Below are 20,615 nucleotides of genomic sequence, written 5' to 3'. Positions count from 1 at the left end.
TCTACCCAAATTAAAACCAAACATATCATCACAAAAGCATTCGCTGTGGTTATCAGGACTACGTACAATTACCAACAAAAACAAACACACTATGGTGTTTTTAACTGAACTTATACACATCAACCTACCACAGGGACAGGAAACAGCAGACTGGTAATGGGGTTTGGGGCCCAGCGGTGGGTACACACCAGTCCCAGTGGTAAACTAATAATAATACATTATCACAACATGATATTAAAATAGAAAGGTGACCAATAACACATTTAATTTACAGCAATAACAGCAAGAATTGGCAAGTTATGGCAAGTGTTTGTTTAAGATCATATTGCTCCCTTATCAATAATTATAATTCAATGAAATATATTAACACTATATTGAATTTAATAGCAATATAGAATGAGGAAATGTTACGAAAAAGGCTTTAAACTCAGGGCTAACATTAGCCGGTTAGCTTGCAGCACTGTTAATTATTTAATGTTCAGTAAAGAAATCTGTAGCTGCCATTTTCACTGATATTATGACTTTTGACTTCATAAAAATCTCCCAAAGCCCACCCTGTGATGTGACACACAGTCAGAGCTGTACATTTTCTGGGGGGGGGCTGCTAATAATAACAAAGGCCAACAGCACCAATATCAATGACTTATGGATTATAGAGAAAAACAGTGATGGTAAAATCATTTAAAAGGGAAATTATGTAGCTTTGAGGTTCAAAATTCATTCAACACATTTTATTCAAAATCAACATGAAACTCAAAAATGAAAAAAACAACTATGACTCACAAACTCAGTTTGTAGAGAAGCTTAGGATCGAACAAAACTGTCATTACAGCAATGAGAGGAGGCAGGGGGATACCGCTAACCTGCCTCTAAAACACGTTCAACACGATGCTGAGTGACTGCGTTGGTGGGTTTTTAGGGTACTCACCTGAGCAAACATTTTCCCACATTGCTCACACCAGTATGGTTTTTCTCCAGTGTGACTGCGTTGGTGGCATTTTAGACTACTGTCTTGTGAGAAAGCCTTCCCACATAGCTCACACGAGTATGGTTTCTCTCCACTATGAACGCGTTGGTGTTTTTTAAGCTCACTTTCTGCAGTGAAAGTTTTCCCACATTGGTCACACAAGTACGGCTTCTCTCCAGTGTGAGTGCGCTGGTGGATTTGCAGATTATTTTCATACGTGAAAGTTTTCCCACATTGATCACAGCTGTATGGTTTCTCTCCTGTATGAATGCGTTGGTGTTTTTTTAGACTACTGTCCGTAATAAAAGCTTTCCCACACTGGTCACAACTATATGGTTTCTTTCCTGTATGAATTCGTTGGTGTGCCTTGCGATTACCGTCAGTAGCGAAAGTTTTCCCACATTGGTCACAGCTATACGGTTTCTCTCCTGTATGAGTGCGTCTGTGTTTTTTAAGATCTCCATCTGTAATGAAAGTTTTCCCACATTGGTCACACTGGTATGGTTTCTCTCCAGTGTGAGTGCGTTGGTGGATTTGTAGATAACTGTCTGTAGTGAAAGTTTTCCCACACTGGTCACACCAGTGGGGTTTCTCTCCAGTGTGAGTGCGTTGATGTATTTTTAGGTAACCATCTGTAGCGAAAGTTTTGCCACATTGGTCACAACTGTACGTTTTATCTCCTGTATGAATATGTAGGTGTATTTTTAGATAACCATCTGTAGAAAAAGCTTTGCCACATTGGTCACAGCTGTATGGTTTCTCACCAGTGTGAATGCGTTTGTGTATTTTTACACTTCCAGCTTGCGTGAAAGTTTTCCCACATTGCTCACAGCTGTATGGTTTCTCTCCAGTGTGAATGCGCTGGTGGCTTTTAAGGGCACTGCCACGAGGGAAAGTTTTACCACATTGCTCACACCAGTACGGTTTCTCTCCGGTGTGACTGCGCCGATGGATTTTTAGATTACAAAGAAGAGTGAAAGCTTTCCCACACTGGTCACAGCGGTGAAGTTTCTCTCCGGTATGAGTTCTTTGATGAATCTTTAAATATGCTGATGTTGTGAAGGCTTTGTCACAGTGCTGACAGCAGTGATGTTTGAGTCCCTTTACTCCTGTTTGTTTCTATGGCAACAGACAAACACAGAGAAAGAGAGTGAGAGTAAGTTAGATGACATTTGGAGCATGTAGATCATGTCTGTGGAAAATAACCCTCAGTGTCCAAGTTGGACTAAAGTATTACTACCCAGCTGCACTGGGCCCTGACGTCGTTTATAATTAGTCAACAAACCCGTTATAAAGTTACATTATGGGAAATGCAGGATCCATTTCTTAAAATGTTCTTATTTGCAGTTCTGTCACATAATGACAAATGTGCTCAACTGTTGCAAGAAATTACTCATCAGGAGTATTGATTCACAATTACATACACTACACAAACCAGGCATACCAGCCTTGAGGTCACATACGTCATGCACAGGGCAACTGGTCACAGCCAGTCTCTGTCCCAGAATGAAGCTGAGTCCAGGTGGATCCATCACATCAACCACAGGTTGTCACATCTTAATAAATCCACACATATTGTCATGCAGGGCAAATGTTAAGTCTTTCCAGTGTTTTCGATATTTCCTCGTGCCAATCCTTCAATGTGGGACCATCCTAAGGGATCCAGTGTTTAAGAATCACTTTGCTTGCTATAAACAACACACTAATAGGTTTAGTATTATTTGGGGCTTTTTTCCTGTCTTTATTCAAAAACGTTGTCTTTTATTTACATGTTCAGATTTTGTAATTCTTTCCTTCAAACCCTGCCTTCACACTCAAATAGCCCCTGCTTGCACTTAGATTTTCCTTTTTTTTTGTTTTAAGTTGTATTTTGTTTTCAAGTTTTTAAAAGACTGCATTGTGTCCCCCTCGAGGAGCTTAACAAGCTGGTCCAGTCCCCTCACTCACATGTGTCCTGAGTATTTGACACAATGAAATAATTTTGAACCTCTAACCCGGCTGCCTTATAGCTCACAAATAAAATGTCTCAAGGATTCCATATCAATCCACATATTTTACATGTCTGGTTTCACCCATTCATACACATCTTAGTGGTGCAGCACAATCATTGAGACCCACATTCGGGCCCCGAAGTCCTCTTAGAGGGGGAGCACCGCTCCCTTCATATGTTTCTCTGTTGCCAGCTGTTTTATATTTAAAAGCCTTCTGACATTATTGAAGGAGTTTGTGAGATAAAACGCCCACTTTTTATTAATGTTAATGCTTCCGTTATTTCTCTTTGACCATTTTCGGGGTGGGCAAACTAATTTTGGAGAAACCCTTTTCCCCCGACCATCCTTTATCGCTGCCACTGAGTTATTATTCTGACATTGATTGATGAGCCACATACTTCAGTTTATTGGCATGTTCCTATAGTCTTTGATAGAACAAATATTTTAATGCCTTGAAAATTTGTAGATCTGGAGACTACTAATTATTTTAATTTTAAAAAATGTCCACAAGTAATCAAAAAACTTAAAATAAATGAATAAAAAACAGCAGCATTAATCATAACAGCACCTCCTTGTTTCCGAGAGAGAACGAACATTTGTAAATACTTGCATAAATAATAAATACATAAACAATGTCAGTGTATTGCACACAGTAGGATGTTTAAAGCGTGCAGCCAGTGAGAGGTGGGCCGGAGCAGCAGATGAAGGTGGCGGCAGGGCTGCATCATGTCATCCACACAGGAACCGATACAAAAATACGCCTCGGGACGGTTTTGTGAAGGTGGTGAAAATGTTAGTTTCAAACCCTCTAAGTTACTATAACTATAAGCTATAAGTTAAACTTTTGCCTGACTTTCCTTGGTCACAGGAGCCACAGATCTCCAGGCTGGTCTGTTTGTTTCTTTGTGCCGATGCTGGACGTAATGTTAATGTTAAAGAGTTTGGTCTTGACCTGCTCTATGTGAAAAGTGCCCTGAGATAACTTTTGTTATGATTTGGTGCTATATAAATAAAACTGAACTGCATGTTACCTGAGAAAAAATGGTAAGACTTAAATTCCAAGCTGTCAGAGCTCGATATATTTAATTAGCCAATCTTAACATGTACAGTGCAGGCAGGAGCCACCGGAGGCCGGGAAAGCCGCTAGGAAACACTGCGGTCCCAGAGCTAACATGCTAACTGTTAGCAGGAAGCTAGTTCCATACCCACAGCACCCACTTATGTCTGCCTGTAGAATAATGAAATTGACACCAGGGGGGAGCACTAACATTGTTAGCAGGTCACTCGCAGGGTTTCCTGCAGACATTTTCTGTTTCATCGGCCCACGCATGGATGTATAAAGAGAACTGGATACGGCGTCGGAGGCGGGGCCTTGTCCGTTCCCATGAAAGTTGCTCAGTGGCACATGACACCAAAAAAGTTCAACTTCTGCACATAAAATCACCCGGATCTTCTGGGATCATTAGGCCCATAGAGCGAGCGCACTAGTGACTTTCGCTGGCCAAGCCGGCTACTTCCTGTTAGCCCTCCGGCTAACTTGAATGGGGATAAAACAATTCAATCGTGCGGCTCTTTTAGGCTTTTGAAATGTGATCGGGTTGTGATGCTCAAAAAAATGTATCTGCTGATTAACGGACATCTCTTTCACAATGTAAGTCTATGGGGAAAAAGTCTTCGTGGGCTCAACAGCGTCATGTGATGTTGTAATTACACGGTTTGGCCGCTGTGTCAAATTGGTTTCACAGCCCGGCGCTGTTCCTGGGGGCTTGGGCCTGCGATTATCTAAAACTGACATTAATCAGCCAACCACTGCTTGAAAGTTAAGTCTTTTTCCTGTTGGATATTCAAGTCAGTTTATTTACATAGCACAGTTTAAGAACAACCAGTGGTGAACAAAGTGGTTTACACAGACAAAAAAATAAAATATACAGAGCAGTTCTGAATGACATACAGACAAAACAGAAAAAACATATAAACACACCTAAAAAGCCAAAGAATACAAGTGAGTCTTAAGCCTTGATTTGAAACATTTGATGTTGGGAGCTGATCGAACATAGAGAGGGAGGTTATCCCACAACCTCAGAGCTCAGGCCACTGATATATGTTGGAGCTGTTTACAGCTTTAAAACCAAACAGGAAAATTTTAAAATCAATTCTAAATTTAACTGGTCACCAGTGCAGTGACATTAAAATAGTACTGAATAATATGGCACGATTTTTTAGATGTAGTTAGATTTTTAGATGTTGTATACTCGAGTATTTCCATGTGATGCTACTTTCTACATTTCAGAGGGAAATATTGTACTTTCTACTCCACTACATTTATTTGACAGCTTTAGTTACTTTTCAGATGAAGATTTGACACAATGGATAATATAACAAGCTTTTAAAATACAACACATTGTTAAAGATGAAACCAGTGGTTTCCAACCTTTTTGTCTTTTGACGTCTTACAAAAAGCAGTGTGTAGTCGGGGTCACATTTCACATGTCTATGAGTTGTTAACAGCTCCACCAAATAGTGATTTTTCCCTCTAAACTTCTCACATGCTTTCATTTCAATAAATGTTCAAATGATCCAATATTTCAGCAAAAATCAAAGATTAGAGAAAAAGTCCAAAAACTGAAAACAGATTTGTGTATCAGAACTTTGTTTTTTCTTCTTTCCTCTCCCATTAATCATCTCACCACCCCTCAGATTTATCTGCTGACCTTTTGGAGGGGCCCCGACCCCTAGGTTGGGAACCACTGGACTAAACTAGCTAACTGTATATAAAGTAGTGTAAACTAGCTCCACCTCCAGCAGCTACAACAGTAACATGCTGCTTACAAGTAAATAATGTGCAGAGCAAAACTCGCCAAATGTGGCAAGTTTTACTCTACAGATAGTAGAAGTAGTGAACTAGTGAACTAGTTCACTAGTTCACTACTTCTTCCACTTACATCTATCTTATGTTCAACGAAACATGAAGCAATAAAACAACGGCTTACAAGATTTCTTAAAAACATAATTTTATTCAATATTTTTGTCTCCAGATGAACCATACAGACCTACAGAACAGTATTCATCAAGGGTGTCAGATGTAATAAGAAGCAGGCTGGTGTTCAACACCTGTGAGGGAAAATGTGGTGACTGGTGATGACCAGTTACTGGCTGAATCCAAGCTGGCCTGATTTCCAATTAGACAAATGAAGTTTACTTCAAATTCCAATATTTTATTCCCAACATGCATTATCAAAAGTACAGGTGGACCAGGCCATGTTTTAAGTAGTGTGTGGTTTCTGTTAAGATAATTAAAATATACATATAAGTAAACAGCTGGCCATTATCCTTGACAAAATAGTTTAAACACACCAGCTCTCTTTTTAGGCTACAAAGGAAATATCAAAATAATTATCACAACATCATCATTGGCAAACACCCATAATAAAACAGTGGGTGCAATTTTATTAAATGGTCAGTAGGTGTCAGGTTAAAACCATCATGGGGAATTATGAGAATGAGCCACTGCGAACGACTACGACAGATACGTGATCCACATAAGAACTCATATGTGGTAATAATCCAATTAGTAATGCAAACTTATTAAACAACTAAGGTAACGCACCCAAAGTTTATCCCCATCCAATGAGGGGCGGCACCCAGTACATTACAGTGGGAATTTAACACAAGACCCTCTGATTTAAAAAAGGAAAAACAAAAACTGTGAAAATCTGGAATTATTAAAAAAACAAAGCAAAAAAGGAATTGTTTCATGAGTTCTTCTACATGTGGGAGGGTTCGCCACACACTTTACATGTTTGGGGATTATCTTCATCGCTCCTGTGAGGCCTGTTGTTGCATCCAGTCCTCCAAGACCAACAGAGAAGTAAAGGCTGGCTGTCTTCTTTGGATCTTATAAGGTCAGAAAAAGTCTAGTCAGTAAAATATCAACACAAATCAGGGTTTCCCACAGAAAAGTTAAGCCCGGTGGCAAGTACCTCTTGATGGGGCCAAGCGTCCAAGACTGATGGCAGCATTAAGGTAGAGCCCTGAAGTTTCTGTGATAACAGAATCACGGACAGAATTGTGGAATTTAGAATTTAAAAAGCTGTAACAGATTCCATAAGGCCCTACATTAAGACAGCGCAGATGACTGCATAATGTGTTGTTATAAATAAGTCCTTTATTCAAAACATGTCAAAAAATAAATAAATCAACAACTACAGTAGAGTCAAAGAATCTGACAATGTAGAGTCTTGGAATGCTGTATTTTCAACAACAAAAGAAATGAACATAAACATAGAACTGCTCAGAATAGATTCAGCTACTTTATCTCACCACTAACAGAGTGCCACTACATCCTTATAGAGGCGCTGAACAAACTGGTGACGTCAGATGGACGGCAATTGTAGATCACAACGAAGAAGAAATGCAAGCAAAATAATTAGCCATGAGTGGCTGCTGTCAGGCTCTTCGTGTCCACGCTGAAGACATAGAGAGTCTGCTGGAGCTTTGACAGTCACCTGTGCTGCAGCTGAGCTAGTGGCTCAATACATTAAAAAAAAATCCCTGATGCTTAAGCCTAGCGGGGGGTCCACTTAGGCCCAGCGGGCCACCGGGCTTGTAATACACTGGCGGAAACCCTGCAAATCAAGTTTTGGCAGTTTAATAGTGAATGAAAAAGCACTAGAGAAGAATTGAGCTATTAATACTCACCTTTTCTTTGGATCTTGTAAGGTCACAAGGCAGAGTGGCTGTTGTCATCAGGAGCAGATAGAGGGGTAGAGTGGCTGTTGTCATCAGGACCATGAAAGAGGGGCTTGGTGGCTGTTGTTGTCAGGAGCAGATAGAGGGGCAGAGTGGCCGTTGTCGTCAGGACCAGATAGAGGGGCAGAGTGGCTGTTGTCATCAGGACCAGATAGAGGGGTAGAATGGCTGTTGTTGTCAGGAGCAGATAGAGGGGCAGAGTGGCTGTTGTCATCAGGACCAGATAGAGGGGCAGAGTGGCTGTTGTCATCAGGACCAGATAGAGGGGCAGAGTGGCTGTTGTCTTGAGGACCGTGAAAGAGGGGCAGAGTGGCTGTTGTCATCAGGACCAAATAGAGGGGTAGAGTGGTTGTTGTTGTCAGGACCAGATAGAGGGGCAGAGTGGCTGTTGCCATCAGGACCAGATAGAGGGGCAGAGTGGCTGTTGCCATCAGGACCAGATAGAGGGGTAGAGTGGCTGTTGTCGTCAGACGCAGATAGAGGGGCAGAGTGACTTGTCGTCAGACGCAGATAGAGGGGCAGAGTGGCTGTTGTCATCAGGACCAGATAGAGGGGCAGAGTGGCTGTTGTCTTGAGGACCGTGAAAGAGGGGCAGAGTGGCTGTTGTCATCAGGACCAGATAGAGGGGCAGAGTGGCTGTTGTCATCAGGACCAGATAGAGGGGCAGAGTGGCTGTTGTCTTGAGGACCGTGAAAGAGGGGCAGAGTGGCTGTTGTCTTGAGGACCGTGAAAGAGGGGCAGAGTGGCTGTTGTCATCAGGACCAGATAGAGGGGCAGAGTGGCTGTTGCCATCAGGACCAGATAGAGGGGCAGAGTGGCCGTTGCCATCAGGACCAGATAGAGGGGTAGAGTGGCTGTTGTTGTCAGGAGCAGATAGAGGGGCAGAGTGGCTGTTGTCATCAGGACCAGATAGAGGGGCAGAGTGGCTGTTGTCTTGAGGACCGTGAAAGAGGGGCAGAGTGGCTGTTGTTGTCAGGACCAAATAGAGGGGTAGAGTGGTTGTTGTTGTCAGGACCAGATAGAGGGGCAGAGTGGCTGTTGCCATCAGGACCAGATAGAGGGGCAGAGTGGCTGTTGTCATCAGGACCAGATAGAGGGGTAGAGTGGTTGTTGTTGTCAGGACCAGATAGAGGGGCAGAATGGCTGTTGCCATCAGGACCAGATAGAGGGGTAGAGTGGCTGTTGCCATCAGGACCAGATAGAGGGGTAGAGTGGCTGTTGCCATCAGGACCAGATAGAGGGGTAGAGTGGCTGTTGCCATCAGGACCAGATAGAGGGGTAGAGTGGCTGTTGCCATCAGGACCAGATAGAGGGGCAGAATGGCTGTTGCCATCAGGACCAGATAGAGGGGTAGAGTGGCTGTTGTCGTCAGACGCAGATAGAGGGGCAGAGTGACTTGTCGCCAGACGCAGATAGAGGGGTAGAGTGGCTGTTGTCATCAGGACCAGCTAAAGGGACTGGGTGACAAATTTACTTGAAAGAGAAGTCCATTCCTCTAGAGGTCTGTGCAGCAAAGATGTCTATGGTATTCTCGTACCAGTGAGGATTCTTTCTAAGAGATTTTAGAATCTTCCTCTCGATTGCAAGGATTGCCAAGTTCTTCAGTCGTTCTTGTCCCATTGTGTTCCTTGTGTAGCTTTTCAGTCTTTTCAGACAAGAGAAACTCCTCTCAACCCCAGCAGACGTAACCCCAATTGTGGCAATGAGAGACATAAGTCTGTACAATTCAGGCATCGCATCATTCAGTCCACTGGCTTTCATTGACTGTAATGAATCGCAAAGCTTAATGCTGCCACCTTGGATCTCCTTGTCGCTGTAAAACACCTGCAACTCTGTCTTCAGTTTTACCAGGTCAAAGAAATGGCTGTAATTATCTGTCAGACTTCTGAATGCATCCAAGGGAAATTCTGTCCTGAACGATTGGAATTTAGCAAAATCTAGAAGCTCCATGAATCTCAAACATTCAAGGTTTTGATACCGCTGACCGATCTGACTTTTAACACTTGTATGGATGGAGTCATACAGTCGCCTATAAACTTTTCTGGGATCCTCATTACCTTGTCTACGTTTCCTTCTGTGCACAAGCTCCGGATCCTCTGTAACATCTGCTGCTCTACTGAAAATCCTCTCAAATGCCTCCTCTGACTTCAGCTCCTCCAAAGTGTCCATGAGCTTCTCAACACTCCTTTTACAAAGTGAAACATCCATTGCTTTTTTCTGCAACACGTCAAACATGACGTCTGTCTCAGAGAAAATCTGCTCACTTGTATAAAGCAAAAACATAAATTCAAAGTTCTCTAACTTTGTTTTCAGCCCATCTGCTGTTCTTACAGACTCATCATCCATTGAGGGATGATTGATGATGCGAGTGAATGTGTCTATCAGGCTGTCTCTGTTAAGAGCCACTGTGTTGACAATATGAGAGGTGAAGTTCCAACGTGTGGGTTCATTTCTTGGCACTCTGGAACACCCAGATTCTTCCAGCATCATTACTCTTTTGGTTGATTTGCAAAAATAAGAGCTGAACCCACCAAGAGTAGCAAAGAAAATCTTGGCCTTGGGGATGCTTTTCAATCCTTGGCTAAGAACAAGATTAAGGCGATGTGCATAGCAATGCACGAAGACTGCACTGGGGGCAACTGCTCGCACCTTAGCTTGCAAACTGTTAAGATCTGATGCCATAATGGCAGCGCCATCGTAAGTTTGTGCAATGAGCTTCTCCTCAAAGTTAAAACCAGACATTTCTGACTGCAATAACTCAAAAATGGACTGGGCATCCCGTCCACTGGACACATCAAAAAAGCCCAAAAAGCGCTCCTGAATTGTGCCATTATCGTCTATATAACGGACAATAACAGACAACTGAGAGTGACAGCTCACATCAGTTGTTTCGTCAATCTGCCAAGCAAAAAAAGGAGCTGCATCCACCTCTCCTTTGATCTCACTTTTAATTGTTGATGCAATTGCTGATATCAAATCATTCTGAATCGTTTTAGACAGGTCGGAGAAAACACCAGAATTTTCAATATGCTCTGCTAATATGTTGTCATAGCGTGCTATCAAGTCCACCAACTCCCTGTAGTTGCCCTTGTTAGCGGACTCCTGCCTCTCGTCATGCCCTCTAAAAGATTGCTCTTGCATTCCAAGATAAGCCGTCGCATCAATCAGACGGATTAAGGCATCTCTGTTTCGTCTCACTTTAACGTTGTGGTTTGCTCTCTGCAAACGCGTTCCCTCGTCAACCAACTCTTTGTTAGGCACCCGACCAAAAAGCTTCAGCTTACTATTCGCACTGATGTGCTCGAAACACTTGTCATGCCTTTTCGTAGCCCTATCTAAATTCTTAACATCACAGAATCCTTGAGCAGACCAAGTGTTGAAGTGAGCTTTAGGGTTCCCCATCAGAAGGCATGGCCAACAATACAAGCGGTTAGTTGTGGGACTGCCCGTTAGCCAAGAATATCTCTCATACCAGACCTTAGTCAGTTTTGAATCTTTCTGTTGACCTGGTCTAGCATTTTTGATCATGGTTATCTGTGGAGTTGGTCGTCCAGCAGTCTTGATCCTCATCTTTACTGCGTAATCCAAACTGTGGAATGGGTGTGACAACAAATAATCCACGAGATGTTCTTCCCCAAACCACTCGCTGTGTCTGCGTCCATGCCTCTCTGTGACCCCCTCACTCATGTTGCCATTAATTGCCTCATTAGCAATAGCAGCACCATTCTCCTTCAAAGAACCAAGATAAATACAAATCATTAGGCTACCGACCACTTTGTACAAGATGATACAAACTGTAACACTTAACGACAAACTTAATTTCAGTTGAATTCGATCACAATCCAACACACAAAAAAAATACCTACAGGATGCATTTCAGCTCATGTAAAGGAGGAAAAATACAACTTTTAAAAATCAAATGTGGTTTATAACGCATCGTACTTCATACAATTGTCATAAATGTAAAGCCTCATTCATCATCCTGTGAAATAAACTCCTTTTTCAAATAGATTTGATATCATCATTGCTTCATACTTGTATAAAGAGAGAATGATTCATAAAAAAACAAATTTACATGATGTCATAAATAAAAAATCTTGATCTTTAAAGAAAAACATCTAATTGTACTAACTGCAACAATAATAATAATAATAACATTAATGTGGGGGATCTAGAACACAAAATGAATATTTTTCTAAATCAAACATATTAAAATGTTGCAGCGTCCCCTTCAGGCCTTTTTGTTTTCAAATTACATTTTTTTTAAACTGGTGGAAGATATCTCTGGATGTCTCTTAAAGACAGTTTGCTTAGCGGTGGGCCATTTGTGTTCAGGCCACAGCTGTTTCAGAGTCCAGGGGTCCGTTTCACAAAGCAGGTTCAACAAACTCTGAGTCTAATCCTGAACTCTGAGTTGATCTACTCTGAGATAAGAAACTGTAAGTTTCCGGTTCCAGAACAGCTGATTTGAGTCAGTTTAATCAACTCGGAGTAGTTTCACCTGGAGTTAAGCGCGTGCACCACAACTATAAAAAGCCAGCATCAATTGAGCTCCGATTCAACGAGTCACCATGGCAACGGGGAAGAGGAGGGCTGCGTTTTTCGCCCCACTAGAACTAGACATCTTAATGCGATAATACAGTGAGTTTGAACATGTTTTCAGAAAGAAGTGCAACACAAAAAGTAAAACCTCGATAATAATCTCATGGGGGAACCTCATTTTGATCATGTTTTACATTGTAAAGTAAATATTAAGTGGCTGTTTGACTGAGCAGTTGTTTTATCCCCAACATAATGCTGGTTTCACACACATAAATGTCTTCTCATCTACATCATGTTCTGTTAAATAATTAAGCCTATTTAAACTAACACAGACTAACACAACTACTCAGCCAACAGAAAGAAGGCAGATGCCCGTAAAACGGGTGGTGGTCCAGCACCGCCACCTCTAACGGAGGCAGAGGAGCTGGCCCTAAGCCAGACTATAGGAAGGCCAGTGGCTGGCTCCGACACTGTACAAAAAACTTTTGCAAACCATTTGCAAAGAAACGCAGCGCAACACACAATATCTGCTGGGATGTGAGAGCATGACTACGATTGGTAATGTTGCAAATGTAAGGACGGATTAGGTTGTGTATGTAGATGATGGACTGTGACGTGAAACGGTCTCAAAAAGATAATTGTCTGGAAATGCTAGAACATTTATGCGCGGACTGATAACCATCTCTCAACGAATATTTAATTCTCTGCGCAGTAATGCTGCACCTTCATCCACGGGATCGTTATCAAAAGGACATGCCATGTTAGTGAAAAAGTCGCCACCTACTGTGCCCAATGGACTTCTAATATACTGACTCTGATTTTTTTAATGATTTTTTTAAATGACAGACGGCAGAACTAGGCTACGCCAAAACTCGCCTGCTGACTGAATGTATAAGGAAATCAAATGGAGTGTGTGGCTCTGAAAGAGGGCGGAGACTGAGAGAAACTCGAGGTTCATTGAGAAAAACCTGGTCCCGACCAGGTTAGGTTCATAGAGTCTGTTACTACGGTAACTGACCGAGAGCTTAAGTTACCCCTTTCTCTGAAACAGGCTAGAGTTATCCCTCTTTCTCTGGTTTGAGTTACCTCCCTTTTTGAAACGGAAAACTCAGAGTTTCCCTCATTTCAGGGTTAACAGACTCTGAGTTTTCACTAAACCCGCTTTGTGAAACGGACCCCAGGCCTGACGCACTGACCTCAACTCTGACGGCACCGGAAACATGTGAGACAATGAAGAGGACTGTCGTCAACAATCACCAATCTGTTTGTTTCATTTCAATTTTTGGCATTTTATTTAGGATTTCATTAAATCTGGTTTATTTGCAGCATTTTCTAACTGCCCTCCAAACTAAGAAAAAAGTTGCCAATGATTTGTTGGCATGCGAACATTTATATGCTATACCTGGATTAAATATGTTTGTTTTGGTTGGTTGTAACATTGTCTTTGTTGGAATTCTTCGTCTGTTATTGAAAGAATATTGTGAGTGAATTGTAATATAATTGCAGTGGCAGATTCAGATCGTGGTAGTCCCTGGACCCAGCTTGAAAACATACAGCAACAGGGGTGATCTCCAGCGCCACACAGTGGACACATAAAGTGACAGTTATCTCCTACATGCGATGTCCAATATTCATCAAACTGTACGTCCGTTTCCCTCTGGTGAATGTATTACTGCACTTACATAGTAATGTTGACTGGCAACAGGAAGTGAAGCCTGAATGACTGGGGATGCACAATATTATCGGCACGTCATCGGTATCGGCCGATATCAGCTCTAAAATGAAATATTGGCATCAGCCTGAAATGAACATTTTCTGCTGATTATGAGAGGCAGATATGTCGCCTTCTCCTCCGCCGCCTGACTGTGTTTCCCTCCACAGACTGTTTCACCCTGACGGTCCCGGTGTTTCCTCCGCAGGCTCCACTTCACTCAGCTGCCCGTCAGACCAGCTGCTGCTTCTAGCGGAGGCTAGCTGGCTGTGCTAGCTGGCTGTGCTTCCCTCTAGTCATGCTGCGGCTAACGCTCCGCTAGCCTCTCAGCTAACGTTAGCCCCGGCTCTCCGTGTGGATCCAACCGGAGCACCGAGCCCCGGTTTGTTATTAAGGTTCAAGTGGGAAGAAGCAGCGGGTCTGACGGGCAGCTGAGTGAAGTGGAGCCTGCGGAGGAAACACCGGGACCGTCAGGGTGAAACAGTCCGCAGAGGAGCTGCTATGTTCGGCTGCACAGATAGGAAACACCTCAGCTGACAGGATGTACCACTCTGTTTGGAAAAAAAACTTCTTCTTTTTGGTTTATAACGGCGGTTGGCAACCAGCGTTTTAGGTGCATTAGCGCCACCTTCTGCTCCGGAGTGTGGACCAGAGATTAAATCCTACACATTAATCCTGTCTGTCTAATAAACTCAATGAAAACTCTGCTGCTGAACTACTGAACTCCAGTCTTACTAAGTTCTTCCTTCATATATTGTCTTTCTTGATCATACTCAGTACAATCTATGCTTGCATGCATAATAGTCTCCTCAGCCAGTTGGAAAAAATATGTACATATATCGGCATCAGCAATCAGCCACAATGAGTTGGAAATATCTGCAAAAAATCCACTATTGTGCATATCCACTATAAATGACATAGTTCATCAAATGTATACAGTATTTCCAATATGTCATCTCCAGCGCCATGTACAGCACACAGGAAATAATATTTTACCCGTTCACACAGCGTCTGATAATCCTGACAATTCAGAGCTGTGTCTACCGACTTCCACGGCTGCCGCTCCCTCCGACGCACGTGAGGTGTGAGGGCACGTTCATCACATTTATTATTCCACATTATTAGTATTACCCCCGACGCCAATGCATTTCTGAGGGGCCCGGGAACACATAAGACCTGGTGAAAATTGCAAAGTTCTGCAGTGGACGTGGTCTGCGGGCTTCACAGCGCCCCAAACGCAGGGACACGTAGGGATAACGTTGCTTCGTTGAAACTGAGGAACATACTGAACCGTGACTTTTGGGTTCCGTTACACCACTACAGTTTATAAAATGATAACTAAGTGAACACAAAGTCTGGAAGTGTTTAGTTTAGTTTCTTTTTTCAGACTTTCTCTCCAACAACAGAATGAACAGATGATACACGGACCCTCCAGACTCATCATGAAGTCCTGAACACTGACCTGTTTATCGGTGGTAGCAGAGGGTGAACCTGGTTCTTCCATTGTAACAGGGTTGTTGGTGTGGTTCTCCGGGTTCTGGTTCTCCTCCATTTCAATCTCATAGTGGTCCTGGTCTCCTCTCTGACTGATGAACAATTCCTCTTCTTCTTCTTTTTCCTTTTTTATGTTGTTGGAGTGTGAACCAGAGTTATCGATCCCCTTAAACAAACAAACAAATGAAAAATAAAATAAAACATTATGTTCAAACGATCCAATATCTGAAAATTGAAAACAGATTTGTGTATCAGAACTTTGTTTTTTCTTCTTTCTAAGACTTTCTCTTCAACAACAGAATGAACAGATGATACACGGACCCTCCAGACTCGTCCTCGTGTCTTTAGTCTCATTATGAAGCCGGTTTTATCATGAAGTCCTGAACACTGACCTGTTTATCGGTGGTAGCAGAGGGTGAACCTGGTTCTTCTCTTTTAACAGGGTTGTTGGTGTGGTTCTCCAGGTTCTGGTTCTCCTCTATTTTGATCTTGTAGTGGTCCTGGTCTGTGAAATCCAGCAGGTCTCCTCTCTGACTGATGGACTGTTCTTCTTCTTCTTCTTTTTCCTGTTTTATGTCGGGTAGCAACCAGTGTTGAGGTGCATTACTGACACCTGCTGTGTTGTTGGAGTGTGAACCAGAGTTTTCTGTCCCCTTAAACAAACAAACACAAGAGAAAACAAATAAATATAATTTAAAAAACAAAAAAAACCAAAAGAATATCTCAAATGTTCAAATTGTCCAATATTTCACGACTTGGTAAAGTGGTCATACAGTACATCATAAGAACCAGTTCTGAGAGAACAATGTAGATAAAGTATTGCAGTAAAAGTACATAAGTATTATGAGTTTGATGTAGTTAAAGTATTGCAGTAAAAGTACATAAGTATTATGAGCTTGATGTAGTTAAAGTATTGCAGTAAAAGTACATAAGTATTAAGCAGTAAAAGTAGTGGTTTGGTCCCTCTGACTGATATATTATTATATATGACATCATTAGATTATTAATAGTGAAGCATCAGTGTTAGAGCAGCATGTTACTGTTGTAGCTGCTGGAGGTGGAGCTAGTTTACACTACTTTATATACAGTTAGCTAGTTTACACTACTTTATATACAGTTAGACTCCACTGCAGCAACTAAACTGTGTCAGTAACAGTTGTTCAATGTTTACATTCTTTAAAATAAAAAAGGACCAAAATATTATTTTCTTCCTTTGTTTTTTTGTTCTGCTGTACTAAAAATGTTCAGAATTGTGACACAAAAACCGAAGTACAAACCATGAATTAATAACAAGCTGAACTCAGGAAACACTGAGACCTTTATGTAGTTTTTATGACTGAAAACTCAGTGAACACAAAGTCTGGAAGTGTTTTAGTTTCTTTTTTTCAGACTTTCTCTCCAACAACAGAATGAACAGATGATACACGGACCCTCCAGACTCGTCCTCGTGTCTTTAGTCTCATTATGAAGCCGGTTTTATCATGAAGTCCTGAACACTGACCTGTTTATCGGTGGTAGCAGAGGGTGAACCTGGTTCTTCTCTTTTAACAGGGTTGTCGGTGTGGTTCTCTGTCTTCTGGTCTCCTCTCTGACTGATGGACTGTTCTTCTTCTTCTTCTTCTTCCTGTTTTATTTCAAGCAGCAACCAGTGTTGAGGTGCATTACTGACACCTTCTGTGTTGTTGGAGTGTGAACCTGGTTCTTCCATTGTAACAGGGTTGTTGGTGTGGTTCTCCAGGTTCTGGTTCTCCTCCATCCAGCAGGTCTCCTCTCTGACTGATGGACTGTTCTTCTTCTACTTCCTGTTTTATGTTGGGTAGCAACCAGTGTCGAGGTACAAAAAACACGACATTTGAAGACGTCACCTCGGTCTGTAAATTTTTCAGTTAATCATGAAACTAATCAGCAGATTACTCAATAATGAACACTGATTATTAAAATCTCTTTTGTCTGATCAACAGTACAAATGATTTGACACGATATTCAGTTTACTATCATGTACGACACAAAACTCTCACATTTGACAGCAAACTGCAAACTTTTGGCATTTTGGTTTTTAAAAGAAATTAATCATTTCTGAAGAAGATTTAAATGACGGGAGGAGCAGCGAGTTCAGTGAGAAACAGTCACTGCAGCTGTAATTATTACTGGAAAATGAGCCACATACAGAGAGAGAGACTGGACTGGGAATATTTTCTGCTTTCTTTAGTCTCTGTGACAATAAACTGAAGATCTTTAACAAACACTGATCCACATTTTTCATCATTTTCTGATATTTTTCAGTTTGATTTTATATATATTTCATATTGATTGTATAATCTTTTATTATCTTAACTATATATTACCATACTATACTATATTTACCATCCTGAACGTTTGTCTGTCACTTGTAAAGCACTTTGATTTGTATCTGACTTGAATGAAAGGTGTCATATAAATAAAGTTTGATTGATTGATTGTAATGTTTAAGACATACATGTAATGATCAAAGCAGCAACAAAACAGAATAAATTAAACAAACACAGGAGGACTGCAACTGACGATTATTAACATAATAATTATATAACCTATTTTACCATCAGTTCACATGTTTTCAGACACTTTTACAGAATAATTTTCCTTTTAAATAAATCTTTTCTACAAACTGAGCTCATTTCTGTTAGCCTCTTAGCTTCAACTCCGTTAGCATTAGCTCCACTTTGAATTCTTTCAAACTCAGCTCGAACAAAAAGTAAAGAAACAAACATTAAAGTTAACAGTGAGCTAAAGCTGATGCTAACGGTTAGCTGTACGGAGCTAACTGTTGCTAATAAGCTAACTAGTTAGCATCTGAGCTAGCCCAGCATGCTAACGCAGGCGCAGTTCGGGCTTCTGCTCGTGCTCGCTGATGTAAAACAGACACTTTAATGTGTTCATGGTGTGTTTTTACCTGCAGTTCTGCCGCTTAAAAGATGAGAAATAAGCTCGTGTGTTAGCACAACAATACAATTATCCCGCCGCCAGTTCGAGATCACAGCGAACCAATGAGACTTCCGGTTCAGTTCTTCTTCTTCTTCTCGTATAAAATGCAGCCGCATCATCTCGACTGTCACAAATGATGTGATAACAGAAACTTGTAAGGTTGTTATACTACAAACAAAACCTGTCGTCCCTGTGTTCAGATCCTTGGATCCATCTGTGTTTACTGGGACAAATGTTTGATATAATGTTTGTATCTTCAACCAAAACTGCAATATTTCCAAAACCTTTATGTACCTGCACTTTCTCCAGAATATAGAAATCACCTGAGACTGAGGGGAACAACCAGGTTACTGATAATGGCGCTGTAGGGATATATCTCCTCTGATTTAATGACATGTCTTTAGTTTCACTGCTCTACACTAAACACTCCCTTTGGACTCTTTCTCTCTCCCAACATGGAAGAAGTACTGTTGTTGTTGGATGTTGATCTGCAGAACGTCCTTGTAGATTTGCCCAGTAGTTCATCATTAACTGTTTGTGTCTGACGTGCAGCAGCATTTCACCATCTCAACCTGGAGAGCGGACACAGGAGTCGTTTTGAAAGCACCACAACAGAGTCTCAAAGCTTCAGCTGGCACCACCTCCAACTTCTTTAATGAGGTTTGTGCTGCTGAACCATAAGCAATACATCCATAATCTAACAATAAATAAATACATCTACCATTGGTTATTGTAAGCACCTAGGTGGGGTTTTTTTTGGAGCTGAGCCTGATGCTTGTGTTGTGTTTGTGCCCTGGGTGAGATTTTAGATTGGAGCCACCGTCCCCCCATCACTCCCCAACACCACAGCACCACACGTTCACCTGATTTTGGTTACATTACATCATCATATATACAGTCTGTGCTTAGAATAAGTAAAATTAGCAACTGCAAAATGTTGTCAAACAGAACAAAAAGCTCTCTGTGCTTGAAATAAGTTTATATAATAAATATATTTAGATATTTATGTTCACAAGAAGCTTTTCACAAGAACATTTAGTCAGATCTATGAACCTTCAGTTGTACATATTTATACATGATATTTATTTGTAAAATAGTTTTACGTTTGTTTAGATTTTTTGGTATGTGTTTGTGGATTGGACGATGCATTCGTGAACACCATAAATTACCCACAAATCATTGTACACATTTATAAATCAGGTTTTATTTGTAAATGATGTAACACACATCTGTCACCAGTACTGAGATTAATTTCTCTCCATACTGTCTCCTTTAATGTTGAGTCTGGAGAGACAAACAGCCAACAACCCTGATCAGACCTCAGAGAGCTGCAGGTTGATCTGTAACGCAGGCAGCAACAGCAACCGGATATTTCTCCATCAAATTGTTGCTTTTACGAAGGTTAAGGTCAACAGCACCCGAGTTTTCTGCAGGGCTTTTATATTGAATAGCTGCAATATTATCTTATATATTATATAAGATAATATTAACATTATATGTAATATCATACAGTTATCATCATGAGGACTGGCTGCTGAATCTCTAGTCGTTAATGGTGAAAAACCTAAAAACACGCCGCCTGTTGTTCCCCTCCTGGCCGGTAGGGGGGGGCGAGTTTATCTCAGTAACTGAAAACTTGAACGAGAATAAAGCTAACCGGAAGTCTCGTTGGTTCGCTGTGTTCTTTTTAATTGTGTTGTTCCGTTAACAGATGAGTCTATTTCTCAGCTTTTAAGCAACAGGACTGCAGGTAAAAACACACCATGAACACATTAAAGTGTCTGTTTTACGTTTAAAACCCGAAGCGAGCACGAACAGAAGCGAATAGAAACCCGAACTGCGCCTGCGTTAGCATGCTGTGCTAGCTCCGATGCTAACTCGTTAGCTCATTAGCCGCTGTTAGCTCCGGACAGCTAACAGCGCTAGCTTTAGCTCACTGTTCACTTTAATGTTTGTTACTTTACTTTTTTTGTTCGCACTGAGTTTGAAAGCATTTAAAGTTTGACGGAAGTTTTTAATGAGCTAATGCTAACGGAGCTGAAGCTAAGAGGCTAATAGAAATGAGTCCAGTCTGTAGAAATGATTTATTTAAAAGGAAAAATATTTTGTAAAAGTGCCTGAAAACATTTAAACTGATGGTAAAATAGGTTGTGTAATTATTATGTAACTGATCGTCAGTTGCATTGCTTCTGTGTTTGTT

General features: G+C 41.4%; 2 protein-coding genes across 9 annotated transcripts in view; one reads left to right on the top strand and one right to left on the bottom strand.

Moving 5' to 3' along the window:
- Window positions 1-811: 811 nt before the first annotated feature.
- LOC137174879 (zinc finger protein ZFP2-like) lies at window positions 812-18,516 on the bottom strand. 5 transcript variants are annotated; one of them, XM_067580387.1, is made up of 7 exons: window positions 18,384-18,516; window positions 16,956-17,325; window positions 15,847-16,107; window positions 15,423-15,620; window positions 7,657-11,436; window positions 6,939-6,998; window positions 5,952-6,852 (listed from the first exon to the last, which is right to left on the bottom strand). In XM_067580387.1, exons 2-5 carry the CDS (start codon window positions 17,208-17,210, stop codon window positions 9,178-9,180), a joined length of 2,973 nt encoding a protein of 990 aa, XP_067436488.1. In that variant the 5' UTR covers window positions 17,211-17,325; window positions 18,384-18,516; the 3' UTR covers window positions 5,952-6,852; window positions 6,939-6,998; window positions 7,657-9,177. The 5 variants fall into 5 exon arrangements, with proteins under 5 accessions (XP_067436491.1, XP_067436488.1, XP_067436487.1 ...); XM_067580386.1 differs by lacking the exon at window positions 6,939-6,998; XM_067580389.1 differs by lacking the exon at window positions 6,939-6,998 and having other exon boundaries at window positions 15,423-15,578.
- Window positions 18,517-20,074: 1,558 nt separating this feature from the next.
- The window catches only part of LOC137174884 (zinc finger protein ZFP2-like), a 46,464-nt gene continuing 45,923 nt past the window's right edge, over window positions 20,075-20,615 (top strand). For all 4 annotated transcript variants that reach the window (XM_067580398.1, XM_067580395.1, XM_067580394.1 and 1 more), the window contains exon 1: window positions 20,075-20,165. The gene's annotated coding sequence lies outside the window, so the exon portion shown is untranslated. The remainder of the gene's footprint in view (window positions 20,166-20,615) is intronic.

The sequence above is a fragment of the Thunnus thynnus genome, chromosome 22, assembly GCF_963924715.1.
Source record: "Thunnus thynnus chromosome 22, fThuThy2.1, whole genome shotgun sequence".
Taxonomy (NCBI): Eukaryota; Metazoa; Chordata; class Actinopteri; order Scombriformes; family Scombridae; genus Thunnus; species Thunnus thynnus.
Note: the sequence above shows the minus strand (reverse complement) of the source record. Positions and strands in the feature narration are given on the sequence as shown.

Coding starts and splice junctions, on each gene's coding strand:
- LOC137174879 (XM_067580387.1), bottom strand. CDS start 17,210: ATGGAGGAGAACCAGAACCTGGAGAACCACACCAACAACCCTGTTACA. Junction 15,621..15,846: donor CTGCTACCACCGATAAACAG/GTCAGTGTTCAG, acceptor TGTTTGTTTAAG/GGGATCGATAACTCTGGTTC. Junction 11,437..15,422: donor CTGCTACCACCGATAAACAG/GTCAGTGTTCAG, acceptor GGTTCTTTGAAG/GAGAATGGTGCTGCTATTGC.